A 16,687-nucleotide genomic window follows, 5' to 3' on the forward strand; every position below is an offset into this window, starting at 1 on the left:
TTCATAGCTTATTATTATTATTATTATAATACATAGGGCCAAATTACTCAGTTCTGATTGGTCAATCAAGGAGGGCTTTTTTTTCCTTAACACGGCCGTATTTCTGAAATGCTATTGGCTAGTTTGTTGCTTGGTTACGATTATAAAAATTAGCAAAATTTTGTCAACAAAATGGCTGACTCTGCAATGCCGCATTTCGCTATATTTGACGAAGAAATGATAAAAGCTGTAAGCAAAAATGAAAATACCAAAAAAAAGTACGAATTTTTGGCTTTCCGAGTTTAAGAAACGGGCCGCAGAAAGACAAATAAACGACTCTCTAGTGGCGTATGAATGCTGTGAGTTAAGGTGCTATCGCAGTTTTATGCAGAAGTGAGGAAAGAAAATGGGGAAAACTATGAACCAGACTCTCTTAAAGTAATGCAGGCTTTTGTAAAGAATTTCCAATAAAATTTTGTAAACCACTTTCAAAATCCTCGTATCACCGTGTCATGATGAAAGACGCTTTAGAAACTGATTCAAACGTGCAAGATAGTCTCGCGCCCTGATTGGTTCAGAAAACATGAATGGCTTCCGAAGTATGAATTTGGCCCTATATGTTATAAACAAGTATGGTTCCTCGTAAAATTACGGATCAATTTCACTTGTGATTTCGAAGTTTTGAAATTGCCCTCGTCGCTTCATGACTCAGGCAATTTTCAAAACTTTGAAATCACTCATGAAATTAACCCTTAATCCATTAATACTCGGCCCTATACGATTACCTATTATTATTATTATCTTTAAGTAGACTACAAACAAATGTACATATATTTATGCTAGATGGGAATACAATTTCCCAACTTTTGTTTTAAAGAATTGTGTAATATGTCTTTTTTTACAAGAAAAAAACTGCATCTTAATTAAAAATGTACATTTATAGATATCATTTGTCAGGCATTCATGTGTGTGCATCTTTACGAATTTAAGGAGACCAAACACCACATTTTTCCTGTGATAAATTTAAAATGGGCATGTTTTTTCCTAAAATACTCAACAGTTTAAAATTTACACACACCAAAAACCACTGACAAAAAAACAAAAAACACTGATATAAAATTTATGCTATGATTGCTTTTTTTTTTACATGTGTAATTTTTTTTGTGTGTTACAGTATTCTTATCAACTCCTTTTAAAGTAAACAGCATTATGGGATTGCCTGCCTACACACACACACACCTGCTTTTAAATACCAAAACAGTTCCTAATGAGTCATTTGACTCAACTTAGCAATAAGAGCCGTTTCTTTTGACTCTTAAAGGGCTCATTGCCATTATTTCCAGATCATTTCACTTCAAAGTGTTCATAATAACAATATAAGGTGGGTTGAATATCATAAAATAACATCACAAACATGTTATGAAATGTTTGTTAAGTGCTAATTATAACAGTTAGGTGAAAACTGTCTACATTTAAATCAAATGAATACAAAATGTGAAGGCACTGCCATTCAGACAGGTTTTTTTTTATCGTCTAAACCAGCCCAGCCTTGGAGATGATGGACACTCTCTCAGACTGTATCTGGGCATCATTTTGGGCGTTTTAGGCATTTCCTGTGGAGCAGCAACTTTCACCGTATTTTTCCCATAAAGTCTCTTCTCGTAGTCCAAAAGCTGGTCCCAGAATCCTGCGTTAAGGCGGATCGAGGGTCGGCTCTGCCTCACCCAGTGATGCGCCTGGCACAGTGTCACTCCCTTGTACTTCATGAGGTAGGCCATGATCAAGGCGGGTGAACGGCTCATGCCTGCTGCGCAGTGCACCAACGTTCCACCCACTCGGTTGTTATGAATGCGGGCTGCTACTCGGTCAAAGTGATCACTCAGGCGTGCAGTGGGAAGATCAGGTACAGCCACACGTACACACTCAACACCTGGGTATGTGGGGCAGCTGTGGGACAGGGTGGCATTTACGATGAGGGTGATGCCTTTACGAGTCATGAGGGTTCGATTAAGTGGAGCATCAGCTCCGCTCAGGAAAAGGCATGGGGTGATCTGGGATAAAGACATGAAGCTGGAGAAGACAAAATTTCAAGTTTACTCCCAACACCTAGCTCATGAATTAACTCTACATTCCAGTCAGCATCTCCTGATATTAAAGAGGCAGTTTGTGATTTTGCAAGGCACACTCCAATTGCAATAAAAACACCACCAAGCCTTCCATTCCCTCCCGTCCACCCCACAGCCTCTGTTAAAAATACGTATGCTTCAAGTATTGCCTTTTAAGAAAAAGAGCTGGACTGAACAGCTCTGTGATGCCTGTGGGTGGAGCTAATGTTAGGGTCAGTTAAAATATGAACAGAAGCTGAAACAAGAAAACCAGCCATATTCCTGATATAACAATTCTGCAAATAACAAAAATAACAGTTTTAATATGCATCCATTAAACTGTAGGATTATTAAAAGTTGTGAAACACTTTTATAAATCACAAACTTCACCTTTAAATGGAAGAAAACAGCGTAAAATGTGCCTGCTAAATCAGATCATTTGTCATAAAAATATATGCATGTTCAAGAAATATTCTGAACAAAGTCCTTGTTTTCCATTTACATAATACCATGCTGGACATTTGGAAGTTCATTTTAAAACATTTAATTAACTTGCATTTAATTCAGCAAATATGTTTATTAAATAAAGAATAAGGCTATTGTGTCCTACAGGGTATATCACAGATTATATGGCAATTTTTTTCAATACTTTAATAATAGAACACAATAGAAATAATGGAATACAAGGAAACAAGAAAAATATACACATCTACATCACCTATCGTGGAAATATTTAATGAATGAATGAATGAATGAATGAATTTATTTATTTCGAACATGTATAAAAAAATGTATGTAACTATTTGTACATACAAAAGAAAGAACACGAGAAAGTGACAAAAACAATTAATAAATAAAATACATAAAGAGCTCAGACATTACAATACACCGCACATTGTTCGAAAAAGTCCATGGACATTTTAAATGTCCATGATAATATTGTGCATGTTAAAATAGTGTGATTGTGTTATTAACAGCACATGCCTACATTCAATTTTTTTTTTTAATTATGTATATATTTTTAGTTAGGCCTATTTTACTTTATTACTTCCAATGAAGTTTGAGATTATTTCTACAGAGTAATGAATGTGATTTTAATTGACTGACCTGGTCCCTTGTTATGTTCTCACTCTCTCTCCTGACTGGTCTGTGTCCCTGTGCTGAAGAACATCAGCTGTTGGCACACTCCAACCATAAAAAGGCTTTGGGAACTAGAGCCCAGGACAGAGGGAGGTTAATTTTAGACAGGCTGAGCAGCTGTGGACAGGCCCAGAGGAATATGGCTCTGTAAAGTAAGTTTCCAGGAAATGAAAATGGTTAACTTTCTGTCGGTCAGCATGGTGATTAGTACTGTCGCCTCACAGCAAGACAGTTCTGGGTTCAAGCCCAGCGGCTGACTGGGGCCTTTCTGTGTGGAGTTTACATGTTCTCCTCTTGTGTGTGTGGGTTTCCTCCCAGTGCTCCGGGTTTCCCCTACTGTCCAAAGACATGCAGTTACTGTAGGTTAACTGGCTACTCTCAATTGCCCATGTATGTGAATGGTTGAGAGGAGTAAACCTCTATAAATAATCCGGTAGAAGGCAACGAGAAACCACTACTATAATTCTTCCCTAGAAACTTGGACCTGTCATCAGGCAGAAAACTAAGGAAGAAGAACTTTCTGTACTCCTCAGCCCAGTCATGACTGTGAACTGTTGTTGGAATTCAAACTGGGATTCTTCTTCTTCTTTTGGCTGCTCCCGATTTAGGGGTCGTCACAACGGGTCTTTCGTCTCCATTGCTCCGTGTTTTCTGCATCCTTCTCTACCACACCTGCTACTTTCATCTCCTCTTTGGCCTTCCTCGTTTTCGTTTGCCTGGCAGCTTCATCCTCAACATTCTCCTTCCAACATGCTCTGCATCTCTTCTCAGGATGTGCCCAAACCATCTCAGTCTCATCTCTCTTAGCTTAATTCCCAATCTCTCCACATGTGCTGTCCCTCTGATGTGCTCGTTCCTTATCCTGTCCAACCTCGTCACTCCCATCGCAAACCTTAACATCCTCAATTCCGCCACCTCCAACTTTGCCTCCTGTCTCTTCGTTAAGGGTACGGTCTCCAGTCCATACATCACAGCTGGTCTCACTACTGTCTTATACAACCCCGATTCCAAAAAAGTTGGGACAGAGTACAAATTGTGAATAAAAACGGAATGCAATAATTTACAAATCTCAAAAACTGATATTGTATTCACAATAGAACATAAACAACATATCAAATGTCGAAAGTGAGACATTTTGAAATTTCATGCCAAATACTGGCTCATTTGAAATTTCATGACAGCAACACATCTCAAAAAAGTTGGGACAGGGGCAATAAGAGGCTGGAAAAGTTAAAGGTACAAAAAAGGAACAGCTGGAGGACCAAACTGCAACTCATTAGGTCAATTGGCAATAGGTCCTTAACATGACTGGGTATAAAAAGAGCATCTTGGAGTGGCAGCGGCTCTCAGAAGTAAAGATGGGAAGAGGATCACCAATCCCCCTAATTCTGCGCCGACAAATAGTGGAGCAATATCAGAAAGGAGTTCGACAGTGTAAAATTGCAAAGAGTTTGAACATATCATCATCTACAGTGCGTAATATCATCAAAAGATTCAGAGAATCTGGAAGAATCTCTGTGCGTAAGGGTCAAGGCCGGAAAACCATACTGGGTGCCCGTGATCTTCGGGCCCTTAGACGGCACTGCATCACATACAGGCATGCTTCTGTATTGGAAATCACAAAATGGGCTCAGGAATATTTCCAGAGAACATTATCTGTGAACACAATTCACCGTGCCATCCGCCGTTGCCAGCTAAAACTCTATAGTTCAAAGAAGAAGCCGTATCTAAACATGATCCAGAAGCGCAGACGTCTTCTCTGGGCCAAGGCTCATTTAAAATGGACTGTGGCAAAGTGGAAAACTGTTCTGTGGTCAGACGAATCAAAATTTGAAGTTCTTTATGGAAATCAGGGACGCCGTGTCATTCGGACTAAAGAGGAGAAGGACGACCCGAGTTGTTATCAGCGCTTAGTTCAGAAGCCTGCATCTCTGATGGTATGGGGTTGCATTAGTGCGTGTGGCATGGGCAGCTTACACATCTGGAAAGACACCATCAATGCTGAAAGGTATATCCAGGTTCTAGAGCAACATATGCTCCCATCCAGACGACATCTCTTTCAGGGAAGACCTTGCATTTTCCAACATGACAATGCCAAACCACATATTGCATCAATTACAGCATCATGGCTGCGTAGAAGAAGGGTCCGGGTACTGAACTGGCCAGCCTGCAGTCCAGATCTTTCACCCATAGAAAACATTTGGCACATCATAAAACGGAAGATACGACAAAAAAGACCTAAGACAGTTGAGCAACTAGAATCCTACATTAGACAAGAATGGGTTAACATTCCTATCCCTAAACTTGAGCAACTTGTCTCCTCAGTCCCCAGACGTTTACAGACTGTTGTAAAGAGAAAAGGGGATGTCTCACAGTGGTAAACATGGCCTTGTCCCAACTTTTTTGAGATGTGTTGTTGTCATGAAATTTAAAATCACCTAATTTTTCTCTTTAAATGATACATTTTCTCAGTTTAAGCATTTGATATGTCATCTATGTTCTATTCTGAATAAAATATGGAATTTTGAAACTTCCACATCATTGCATTCCGTTTTTATTTACAATTTGTACTTTATCCCAACTTTTTTGGAATCGGGGTTGTACATCTTACCTTTCACTTTTGCTGGGACTTTCCTATCACAAATGACTCCCGAAATCCTTCTCCAACTGCTCCACCCTGCCTGCACTCTCTCTCTCACCTCACTATCGCAGACCCCATTTTCCTGCACAGTTGACCCCACATCAACACATTAGATCAACACATTTAAACACTTCAGGGATACTGTATGTTCTAGGCTTTTTAGAAAAATAGTGGTGTCATCAGCAAGCTGGCTTATTATCAACTGTTCACTGAAAATATTTAATTTATCTATTTCTGAGTTTTTCATAAGGATTGCTAACATTTCTGCTGCCAAGAGAAACGGAGATATACTGCACCCTTGTTTAACTCCTGGGTTTAAGGAGAAGCGAGGAGTAGTGCCTGATGGGAGTGCTACCGTGCTGGTTGTACCGTCATAAAAGGATTCTATAATGTTGCAAAATTTTGGACCAAACCCATATAAATGCAAGACTTTAAGAAGGAACTGACACTCAAGTTTATCAAAAGCTTTGTGAAAATCAAGAAATAAAATAAAGCCCTTGTCCTCAATTAGGTGACTGTATTCTAAGATGCCTTGCACTAACCTTATGTTGTTATGTATTGATCTTTAATTTATAAACCCTGACTGTGTTTCACTAATTATTTGACCAAGTCCTTTTTTTAACCTCTTGGTATAGATGTGTGTTAACAGTTTTGTTTAAAAGCGAGATTGGGCGATAATTTTCCAGTGTCCTTTTATCTTTACCAGGTTTTGGTATTAACGTTATAATGCCTCGTTTCATGCTTGTGGGTAAAATTAGATTTTTATTATTGCTTCGTTAAACACCTGAAAGAGGAGTTCCCTAAGTAGCTCCCAAAAGTGTCTGTAAAAGTTAGCAGTTAGCCCATCGGGGCCAGGGGATTTATCTAGTTTTAAACACATTACAGCTTTGTCAAGGCGGCACGGTGGTGTAGTGGTTAGCGCTGTCGCCTCACAGCAAGAAGGTCCGGGTTCGAGCCCTGGGGCTGGCGAGGGCCTTTCTGTGCGGAGTTTGCATGTTCTCCCCGTGTCCGCGTGGGTTTCCTCCGGGTGCTCCGGTTTCCCCCACAGTCCAAAGACATGCAGGTTAGGTTAACTGGTGACTCTAAATTGACCGTAGGTGTGAATGTGAGTGTGAATGGTTGTCTGTGTCTATGTGTCAGCCCTGTGATGACCTGGCGACTTGTCCAGGGTGTACCCCGCCTTTCGCCCGTAGTCAGCTGGGATAGGCTCCAGCTTGCCTGCGACCCTGTAGAAGGATAAAGCGGCTAGAGATAATGAGATGAGATGAGACAGCTTTGTCAAGTTCAATCAGTTCTATATCTTTTTCACATTATTCTTTAAATTTATTGTCAATTTTTGGAATAGATTCTTCAATTTTGTTCAGGAAGATATCCACTTTTTCAGAAGAGTAGGAAGAGGTACACAGATTTTGATAAAAAGCACTAATTTCTTTTGCAATAACAGACGGATCAGAGATTTTATTGTGTTTCATTCTTGTCGTGTCTTTTCTAACTTGCAGAAGTAGGCTGTATTTTTTCCCCTTCTTCCATCCACTTTGCTCGTGATCTGATGTATGCCCCTTGAGCTTTCCGTTCATAGATTTTGTCTAGTTTAGTTTGTAATTGTAAAAGCCTTACATAATCACTCTGACAATAGTGAGTGAGTAGTAATTGAGAGTATATCTTTTATAATACTTTCCTCTTCTATATTATTTTGGCTTCTAACGTGTTTACTAAAGGAGATGGAGAATTGATGGATTTTATATTTTAGGAATTCCCATTTCTGAAAGTATGATAATAAGGCTTCGTCATGTAAGGTTTCTTGTATAAGGTTTGCTATGCCTTTACAAAAGTTATCATATTTTAATAAACTAGAATTAAATTTCCAGTCCCCTTTTCTCCTGTGGGACTGTGATAGGGGTGTGACCAGTAACTCAACGCAGCAATGGTCAGTTAGAGGTGCGGGCATTATTTCACAGAGTGAAATGTGATTGAATAGAGCATCAGTAATTAACCAATAATCAAGTCTTGATTTGGATGAGCCATCTGGTTTGAACCAAGAGTCTTGTTTTACATCTGGATTTTTCTCTCGCCATACATCTACAAGTTTTAATGAATCACAATAGTCAACCAGCATAGTATTGGGGTGAGGGTTTGTAAATCTACTAGAAAGTCTGTCTAGCTATTCATCCTTAACCATATTTCCAGTTACATATTTAGTTTTAAACTGCAAAATAACTTCTCTAATCTCTGTAAGAAGGTTTCTGTTTTGTGCTATGTTACAGTGTCCATAAACATTTCCTAAAATTAGTGTAGAATTGTCTATTTGGAGTACGCATATTACCCAGTCCCCCAGGATTCCGCGGGCCTTTTTTGTGATTGTTGCGGGCTAAAATATCTGATGTTGCGGGGTTTTTTTTCCAAAAAATTGCGATGAAAGTTGCGGTGTTTTTTTGTTTTTTGTTGCGATTACATTGCGGGAGGAAGTGAAAGTTGCGAGGAATTGTTGCGATTTTCTCTTTTTGTGATTAAAATTGAGTGATAAGTTATTACTGAAAAACTATCGATTAAAAAAACAAAGACACTGAGAAATGGTCCTATAAACAACTTTACCAATATAAAAGATGACCAGGACTACAAAAATGCAGAAAAATAGGCTTTACTTATCCAAATGCACCTGTTGGTTCAAAAGTTAAAGTGCAGAGAACCTCACAGCACAACATGAAGTTACCTTAAAATATAATATAAATGCCTCAGCTTTCATGTAAGAAAAAAAACTATTAATACTAGTACTGTGTGCAGGCAGTCTCTCCTGAAGACTAAATTAAACAATAATTATAAACTAATAAAATAAATGGCTCAGGCTTCATAGAAGAAAAAAAAACAATTTGAACAGAATCTCACAGTATGATGCTGAAGCTGCCTAAGCAATGGAAAATAAAATACCATTTTGGCAAAAATGTTGGCACCCATTAATTTCTTGTATTTAAAAAAAAAAAATAAAGTGCACACAGTCCTTCACTGTAAACATAACACACTTTCAGTAACAGAATTTAAGCCTATATAAACACTGACTCGCACATGCTGCTTCTCTTGAACGGAAACACGGAAGTAACTTACTTTAAGTTTAACTTTAACTTACTTCAAGTAAAGCGGAAGGTAGTTTGTCGACGTCACCTCAAGACGACGCCAACGGTTGGTCAAATTTGCGGGAAAGTTGCGGTGATTGGATATAATTGCAACACTGCCCTGAATTCGCGGGGATTGGTTGAATTTGCGTTGAAGTTGCAAATCGCAACATCGCGAAATCCTGGAGGGTCTGATTACCCAATGGCCATTGTTACTACTTTTGGTGGCAATTATTTTCCCCAGTGAGATACTGAGTAAAATTGCAACGCCTGCTGATCTTGATGTACCATGTGAAAAAAAAAAATTGGCCTCCCCATTGAGTTGTCCAAAACTTTTCGTCTGAATCTTTGAAAGGGTTTCTTGAAGTAGTACACATTGAGAACAACTGCTTTTGCAGAATAGAAATAAAGCCTCTCTTTATATTATCCCTTAGACATCTAGTGTTAATTGTCAAAAGTTTTAGATTACATTGTAAAGACATTTTCATTCACACACACATTCACTCAAACAAAGACAAAAACAGGTTGTAAAACCTTAAGGTAATTGAAAGCTTGCTTTTGAAGCTAACTTAAACTTAGGCAGGTCCCCAAGAACAGTGTGGACATTGTCCTCTAAACACAAGTATTCAGAAAAATGAATATATTATATTGAAACTTAGACTCTTCAAAGAAAAAAAAGCATTCCTAAAAGGGAATCGGGAGAGTATAACAACTTTGGATTCAATTTGAACAAGTGGAACATGAAGCTCCTTTTTTTTTTTACCCTTAGCTTATAAAGCATCAACTTGCCGTATCACATTATGATTCAAATGGCGATGTATTTTAGGTAGTGACTACACGCCCATCAATAACTGCTATGTGGCCTTTGTAAAAAGCCACCTTACCCTGAGATCTAGCATGTTTTATTTTTGGCCATAGTTGTTTTGGTAAACTGGGATGTATGGATGCTGTCAGTCCCCACTCGCTTGCTCACTCGAGTTTGTTGACGGTGTAGTGGCTGCTGCTTTATGTCCCAGGGATCCCTCATGCCTGTGTTACCTTCTGGCTCTCCCCTTTTAGTTATGCTGTCATAGTTAGTTGCCGGAGTCCCTGCTTGTACTTAGTGCAATATGTACAACCCCGATTCCAAAAAAGTTGGGACAAAGTACAAATTGTAAATAAAAACGGAATGCAATAACTTACAAATCTCAAAAACTGATATTGTATTCACAATAGAACATTGACAACATATCAAATGTCGAAAGTGAGACATTTTGAAATTTCATGCCAAATATTGGCTCATTTGAAATTTCATGACAGCAACACATCTCAAAAAAGTTGGGACAGGGGCAATAAGAGGCTGGAAAAGTTAAAGGTACAAAAAAGGAACAGCTGGAGGACCAAATTACAACTCATTAGGTCAATTGGCAATAGGTCATTAACATGACTGGGTATAAAAAGAGCATCTTGGGTGGGGTTTACATTAGACCGTATCAGCGGATCATCAGATTAACGTTTTTAAAACGATTAGCGTGCACACAGCAACGCCAATACACGATTCGCGTGCACACAGCAACGCCAATGCACGGATACGCTCGGCTCCGCAGGCATCCTGCGCTCCAAATCACTCCGCCCTGAACAGCGAGTGCCCTCTGGAGGGTGCGCACTCCGGCCCTGCGCAGCTCACAGAGCGCGCGAGTGAAGCGCACGAGCAGTGATTCGGGACTGAGCCGCTGTGTGTGTGATCCCAGCGCATATCGGGCATGCGCGTTACTTACCACTTGCAAGTGGAAGGATGTCAAGCCTAAAGACAATCATAACTACACAATGGGCAGTATTTGCATCAGTATTTGCAGTATTTTCATACTTTTATACTCTTTAATGAAAGGTGATACAAGGCGGAAGTCCACGCCATTTTTCAGCAGTCGCGTCACATGACCAACGCCAGCGAATCAGGAAGGTGGATGTCACAGTGACGTTGTCCAATGACGACGCCAGCTAGAGCTCAGCACAGCGTATCCGCGTATTCTGAATGTTTACACAGCACCGGACCAGACACGATCTGGATTGAATACGTGGACCCTGGCGGATTCCCGTTTCCCGGCGTTTTAATGTAAATGGACAGTGCATCCGCGAAGAAAACGAGACAGATACGGTCTAATGTAAACTTGGCCTTGGAGTGGCAGCGGCTCTCAGAAGTAAAGATGGGAAGAAGATCACCAATCCCCCTAATTCTGCGCCGACAAATAGTGGAGCAATATCAGAAAGGAGTTCGACAGTGTAAAATTGCAAAGGGTTTGAACATATCATCATCTACAGTGCATAATATCATCAAAAGATTCAGAGAATCTGGAAGAATCTCTGTGCGTAAGGGTCAAGGCCGGAAAACCATACCGGGTGCCCATGATCTTCGGGCCCTTAGACGGCACTGCATCACATACAGGCATGCTTCTGTATTGGAAATCACAAAATGGGCTCAGGAATATTTCCAGAGAACATTATCTGTGAACACAATTCATCGTGCCAGCCGCCGTTGCCAGCTAAAACTCTATAGTTCAAAGAAGAAGCCGTATCTAAACATGATCCAGAAGCGCAGACGTCTTCTCTGGGCCAAGGCTCATTTAAAATGGACTGTGGCAAAGTGGAAAACTGTTCTGTGGTCAGACGAATCAAAATCTGAAGTTCTTTATGGAAATCAGGGACACCATGTCATTCGGACTAAAGAGGAGAAGGACGACCCAAGTTGTTATCAGCGCTTAGTTCAGAAGCCTGCATCTCTGATGGTATGGGGTCGCATTAGTGCGTGTGGCATGGGCAGCTTACACATCTGGAAAGACACCATCAATGCTGAAAGGTATATCCAGGTTCTAGAGCAACATATGCTCCCATCCAGACGACGTCTCTTTCAGGGAAGACCTTGCATTTTCCAACATGACAATGCCAAACCACATACTGCATCAATTACAGCATCATGGCTGCGTAGAAGAAGGGTCCGGGTACTGAACTGGCCAGCCTGCAGTCCAGATCTTTCACCCATAGAAAACATTTGGCGCATCATAAAACGGAAGATACGACAAAAAAGACCTAAGACAGTTGAGCAACTAGAATCCTCCATTAGACAAGAATGGGTTAACATTCCTCTCCCTAAACTTGAGCAACTTGTCTCCTCAGTCCCCAGACGTTTACAGACTGTTGTAAAGAGAAAAGGGAATGTCTCACAGTGGGAAACATGGCCTTGTCCCAACTTTTTTGAGATGTGTTGTTGTCATGAAATTTAAAAATCACCTAATTTTTCTCTTTAAATGATACATTTTCTCAGTTTAAACATTTGATATGTCATCTATGTTCTATTCTGAATAAAATATGGAATTTTGAAACTTCCACATCATTGCATTCTGTTTTTATGTACAATTTGTACTTTATCCCAACTTTTTTGGAATCGGGGTTATATACTGTTCCTACTTATTCAGGTGACATTGGGCATACCTAACAACCTGTGTTTTCTCTCTCTTCTCCCTCCCCCCCCCCCAAATCTGTCCCTCTGAGTTACATGCCGGTCCTGGGATCGAGATGCTGGCCTCTTCTGCTCCTCGGACCTGCCTGATCCATCCTGGTGCCCTGTGTCTGGTTGGAGTCTCATCGCATCGCTCCTGTGGAGGGCGGCCTCATGTGGACAGTTGGGGGTCGTGCCTGGAGGATGCTCTGGACTCTTGCAGTGGTGCTTTTGTGGCTGGGGACTGCAGTTGACTTGCTAACTTTGGGACTGTGGTTGTCGTGAACGGTTTTGTGCTTGGGTTTCTGTCAGTGGGGGATTTATAGCATCAACGAAGCTGACTTTGTTAGGACTGTTAATGTTATAGTCATGTTGTCTGTTGTTGCCCGGATGGGGATGGGTTCCCTTTTGAGTCTGGTTCCTCTCGAGGTTTCTTCCTCATGTCGTCTGAGGGAGTTTTTCCTTGCCACCGTCGCGCTCGTTGGGGATAGATTAGGGATAAAATTAGCTCATATTTTAAGTCGTTCAAATTCTGTAAAGCTGCTTTGCAACAATGTTTATTGTTAAAAGCGCTATACAAATAAACTTGACTTGACTTGTTCTCTCGCCAGTCTGTCCTCCTTGGTGAAGTCCTGGACAAAGCGGACCCCTGAGTCCTTAGCTGTCTTCCAGACCACATCCCGGTGAAGTCTCCTCATGAACTGCATGATGACCTGCCGGCTCCGTCCGTTTTCTTTCTTGCCTACGCAGTGCACCGTGTTGACCAAGTCGCCAATGTTGTCAGCCCACTGTGGAAAAATATTCAGCAGGAGCTCTTCGGTCTTCTCTCTGATGTTTTCTGCTTCTTGTTCTTTGAGCCCCGAAAGTCGCAGGTTCCAGCGGCGTTTATAACGTTCAAACTCAAGCACCTTTTCCTTCAGTGTGGCGTTTTGTTTCTTCAGGTCTGACTGTTCTTTCTCCAAAATGTCCATTTTGGATTGCATTCCTGCAATTTCCACTGAGTTCTGGTCCACGCGCTGTATGACGCTGGTAAATAAGTCAGAGTTCTCTTTAAGTTGTTTTCCGAAGCCATGTACTTTGCCCTCCAAGCTACGAATGGCTGCCAGGACGTCAGCTAAGGAGAGCACGGGTCCGGTTTCAGTTGGCATTTTCTTAGCGGGTGGCAGTTTTGTCGGCGTAGTGTTTAGTGGTCTTCTGGTGCCTGATGTGCTAGTGTTAGCTTTGCTTGGTTTTGGTGTGTCCACCGGAATAGCAGCTTCTGTGCTTGTTGTGTGGCTAACATTAGCTTTGCCTGATGTGTCTATTGGAGTATCAGCCTCTGTGTTTGCGGTGTAGTTATGGAAGGCAAGCAGGTTTCCCGTCTTACCATTAGCTGTCTTGAACGGGGGAAAATCTTTATCTTTGAGGACAGACATATACGTTATTTACCAGCTGGGAGGTCCGTATCGTGAAATACCGTGAGCGAGGCCCTCTGGGCCGAGGTCAGTATTCAAGGCCGAGGTCACAGTATTTCACCACACGGACCGACCTTAAGCTGGTAAATAATATATTTATTTTTTTCTTTACCAAATTCTAACAGAAAACAAGAGCGCCCGAAAGGGAAAACCGAGTCGAGCCGCCATTTTGAATCCTCATTCACGGCTATAATGCAAATGGCTTCCTCCGCAGTATACAAGTGCACTTCCATGGCAGGAAAAAAAAACTGCATTTTGCCGCCTATGGAGTTGCCTATTTATACAAAATTGAGTCATTCAGGATTCAGCCATGTTTTTGCTCGGTGTTTTTGCTCGACCAAAGTTATCCAGTATTATGACCTTTTATATTGCATAAATAAAGCCATTTGGTGAAACTTTGAAGAAGAGATTGTACTGGTTTAAAGTTTTTACCTAATGTAATATTGTGTATTAGGATAACATGGTCCAAAATGGGCCTCATTAACTAATGAGATCAAACTGTTAGCAAGTTAGAGGTTTTTAGCTTTCTCCTGAAATGTTTTCTTTTATTTCTTCTTCCTCAGGGTAGTAAAACTCACTTTTGCTGTGAGCACTGTCATTATCGCTATCCATGCTGTAAAATTTATGCTATTCTCCTGAGAAATAATACATTTATTTTTTCTTTACCAAATTCTAACAGAAAACGAGAGCGCCCGAAAGGGAAAACCGAGCCGAGCCGCCATTTTGAATCCTCATTCACGGCTGTAATGCAAATGGCTTCCTCCTCGGTATACAAGTGCACTTCCATGGCAGGAAAAAAACTACATTTTGCCGCCTATGTAGTCCCCTATTTATACAAAATTGAGTCATTCAGGATTCAGCCATGTTTTTGCTTGGCGTTAGCAAGTTAGAGGTTTTTAGCTTTCTCCTGGGGCGGCACGGTGGTGTAGTGGTTAGCGCTGTCGCCTCACAGCAAGAAGGTCCGGGTTCGAGCCCCGTGGCCGGCGAGGGCCTTTCTGCGCGGAGTTTGCATGTTCTCCCCGTGTCCGCGTGGGTTTCCTCCGGGTGCTCCGGTTTCCCCCACAGTCCAAAGACATGCAGGTTAGGTTAACTGGTGACTCTAAATTGAGCGTAGGTGTGAATGTGAGTGTGAATGGTTGTCTGTGTCTATGTGTCAGCCCTGTGATGACCTGGCGACTTGTCCAGGGTGTACCCCGCCTTTCGCCCGTAGTCAGCTGGGATAGGCTCCAGCTTGCCTGCGACCCTGTAGAACAGGATAAAGCGGCTACAGATAATGAGATGAGATGAGCTTTCTCCTGAAATGTTTTCTTTTATTTCTTCTTCCTCAGGGTAGTAAAACTCGCTTTCGCTGTGAACACTGTCGTTATCGCTATCCATGATGTAAAATTAATGCTATTCTCCTGAGAAATGCTGGCAAAAATTTATAAGATTTTTGATAATCTTATAAATAAATCTTATTAAAAAAAGATAAGTGTTGACAAAAATGCTACTATGTTTGTTGTTGTGAACGAGCGAGTCGCCAGAGGTCCGTAACCGCTCGCCAGCCAATCAGAGCGCAGGATTTGGACCGCGAAAAAATAAATCGTCTTATTTCGATTCCTTTGTGCCAGCAAGTTGAAAAGGTTACCAAAGTTTTTCTGTCTGAAGAGGACAGTTTAAATCCAAAAGTGTAGGACCAAGCAAACGGAGCTTAAAAAGTGCCCTGATCGCCATCTTGCCGGATAATGAGGGAAAAAAAACAACTTTATTTAATGATATTATTATTATTCCACTTTCTTCCGCTTACGTCATAGACAAGCGACCAAAATGAACGCGTCGCGTTTTTCTGACGTCTTACTTCCTGTTTGGGTTCCAGCACAACAATCATGGCGGAATTAAACCGACAGCTTCAGGAATATTTAGCCCAGTCTAAAAGCGGGGCAAAAACAATATCGCAGTCGAGCTCCAGCACCACTGTGAACATTGATGAAGCTGACAGCAGTGTACCGGGCAGCTGGTTCGGTCGGTGGTCGAGTCCGTTTCCGGGTCGCGGCGGATCTTCTACAGGCCCGAGCTCGAGCAGCGGATTTTCCTGGCCGTGGTCTGCGGAACCCGATCCGTGTCTGCCGGGCGTGAGTCGGTCTCAACGGCTGGTCGCATTCGGAGTGTGTATCCTATTTTCGGCGCTGTGTTTCGGGCTCTCGGCTCTGTACGCGCCGCTGCTGTTACTGAAGGCCAGGAAATTCGCCCTGCTGTGGTCTCTCGGCTCGCTTTTCGCGCTAACCGGCGCCGCCATCCTGCGCGGTCCGAGCCGCATGATCGCCGCTCCGTCCCCGGGGGCCGTGATATACCTGTGCTCGCTGGCAGCGACGCTCTATGCGGCCCTGGGGCTCCACAGCACCATGCTCACGGCGCTCGGAGCCATCGTGCAGATCGGCGCTATAGTGGGCTACGTGGTGTCCCTGGTGCCTGGTGGCAGCGCTGGGATGAGGTTTGTCGGCGGAATGGCTGCTTCAGCCATTAAAAGGACCGTGACTGGCAAAACCATGCCCATATGAGCACAACTTCCAGGGAAAACAACAAGACTAAACACTAATCCTGTGCACAGGAAGACGGTTTTGACATTTTCGGATGTTGTGTGTTTTAATCTGGTGTGCAGATTACCAGTGCTGGGTTTTGCATTTATCTGGATTAACTGGAAAGTAATTCAGATTTGTTTTTGTTTGACTGTGAAATGAGGACCAAAGCATTACTTATGCACATCTAATAGATTTTGTGACTTTGTAAATAAAGAATAACTGTATAATGTT

General features: G+C 41.8%; 2 protein-coding genes across 2 annotated transcripts; one reads left to right on the forward strand and one right to left on the reverse strand.

The window, feature by feature from the left end:
- Positions 1–1,505: 1,505 nt before the first annotated feature.
- On the reverse strand, positions 1,506–2,045 carry si:ch1073-184j22.2 (dual specificity protein phosphatase 18). The gene has a single exon (XM_060905477.1). It carries the CDS (start codon positions 2,043–2,045, stop codon positions 1,506–1,508), a length of 540 nt encoding a protein of 179 aa, XP_060761460.1.
- Positions 2,046–15,738: 13,693 nt separating this feature from the next.
- sft2d3 (SFT2 domain containing 3) lies at positions 15,739–16,687 on the forward strand. The gene has a single exon (XM_060905478.1). It carries the CDS (start codon positions 15,764–15,766, stop codon positions 16,433–16,435), a length of 672 nt encoding a protein of 223 aa, XP_060761461.1. The 5' UTR covers positions 15,739–15,763; the 3' UTR covers positions 16,436–16,687.

The sequence above is a fragment of the Neoarius graeffei genome, chromosome 23 (genome assembly GCF_027579695.1).
Source record: "Neoarius graeffei isolate fNeoGra1 chromosome 23, fNeoGra1.pri, whole genome shotgun sequence".
NCBI lineage: Eukaryota > Metazoa > Chordata > Actinopteri > Siluriformes > Ariidae > Neoarius > Neoarius graeffei.

Coding starts and splice junctions, on each gene's coding strand:
- sft2d3 (XM_060905478.1), top strand. CDS start 15,764: ATGGCGGAATTAAACCGACAGCTTCAGGAATATTTAGCCCAGTCTAAA.
- si:ch1073-184j22.2 (XM_060905477.1), bottom strand. CDS start 2,045: ATGTCTTTATCCCAGATCACCCCATGCCTTTTCCTGAGCGGAGCTGAT.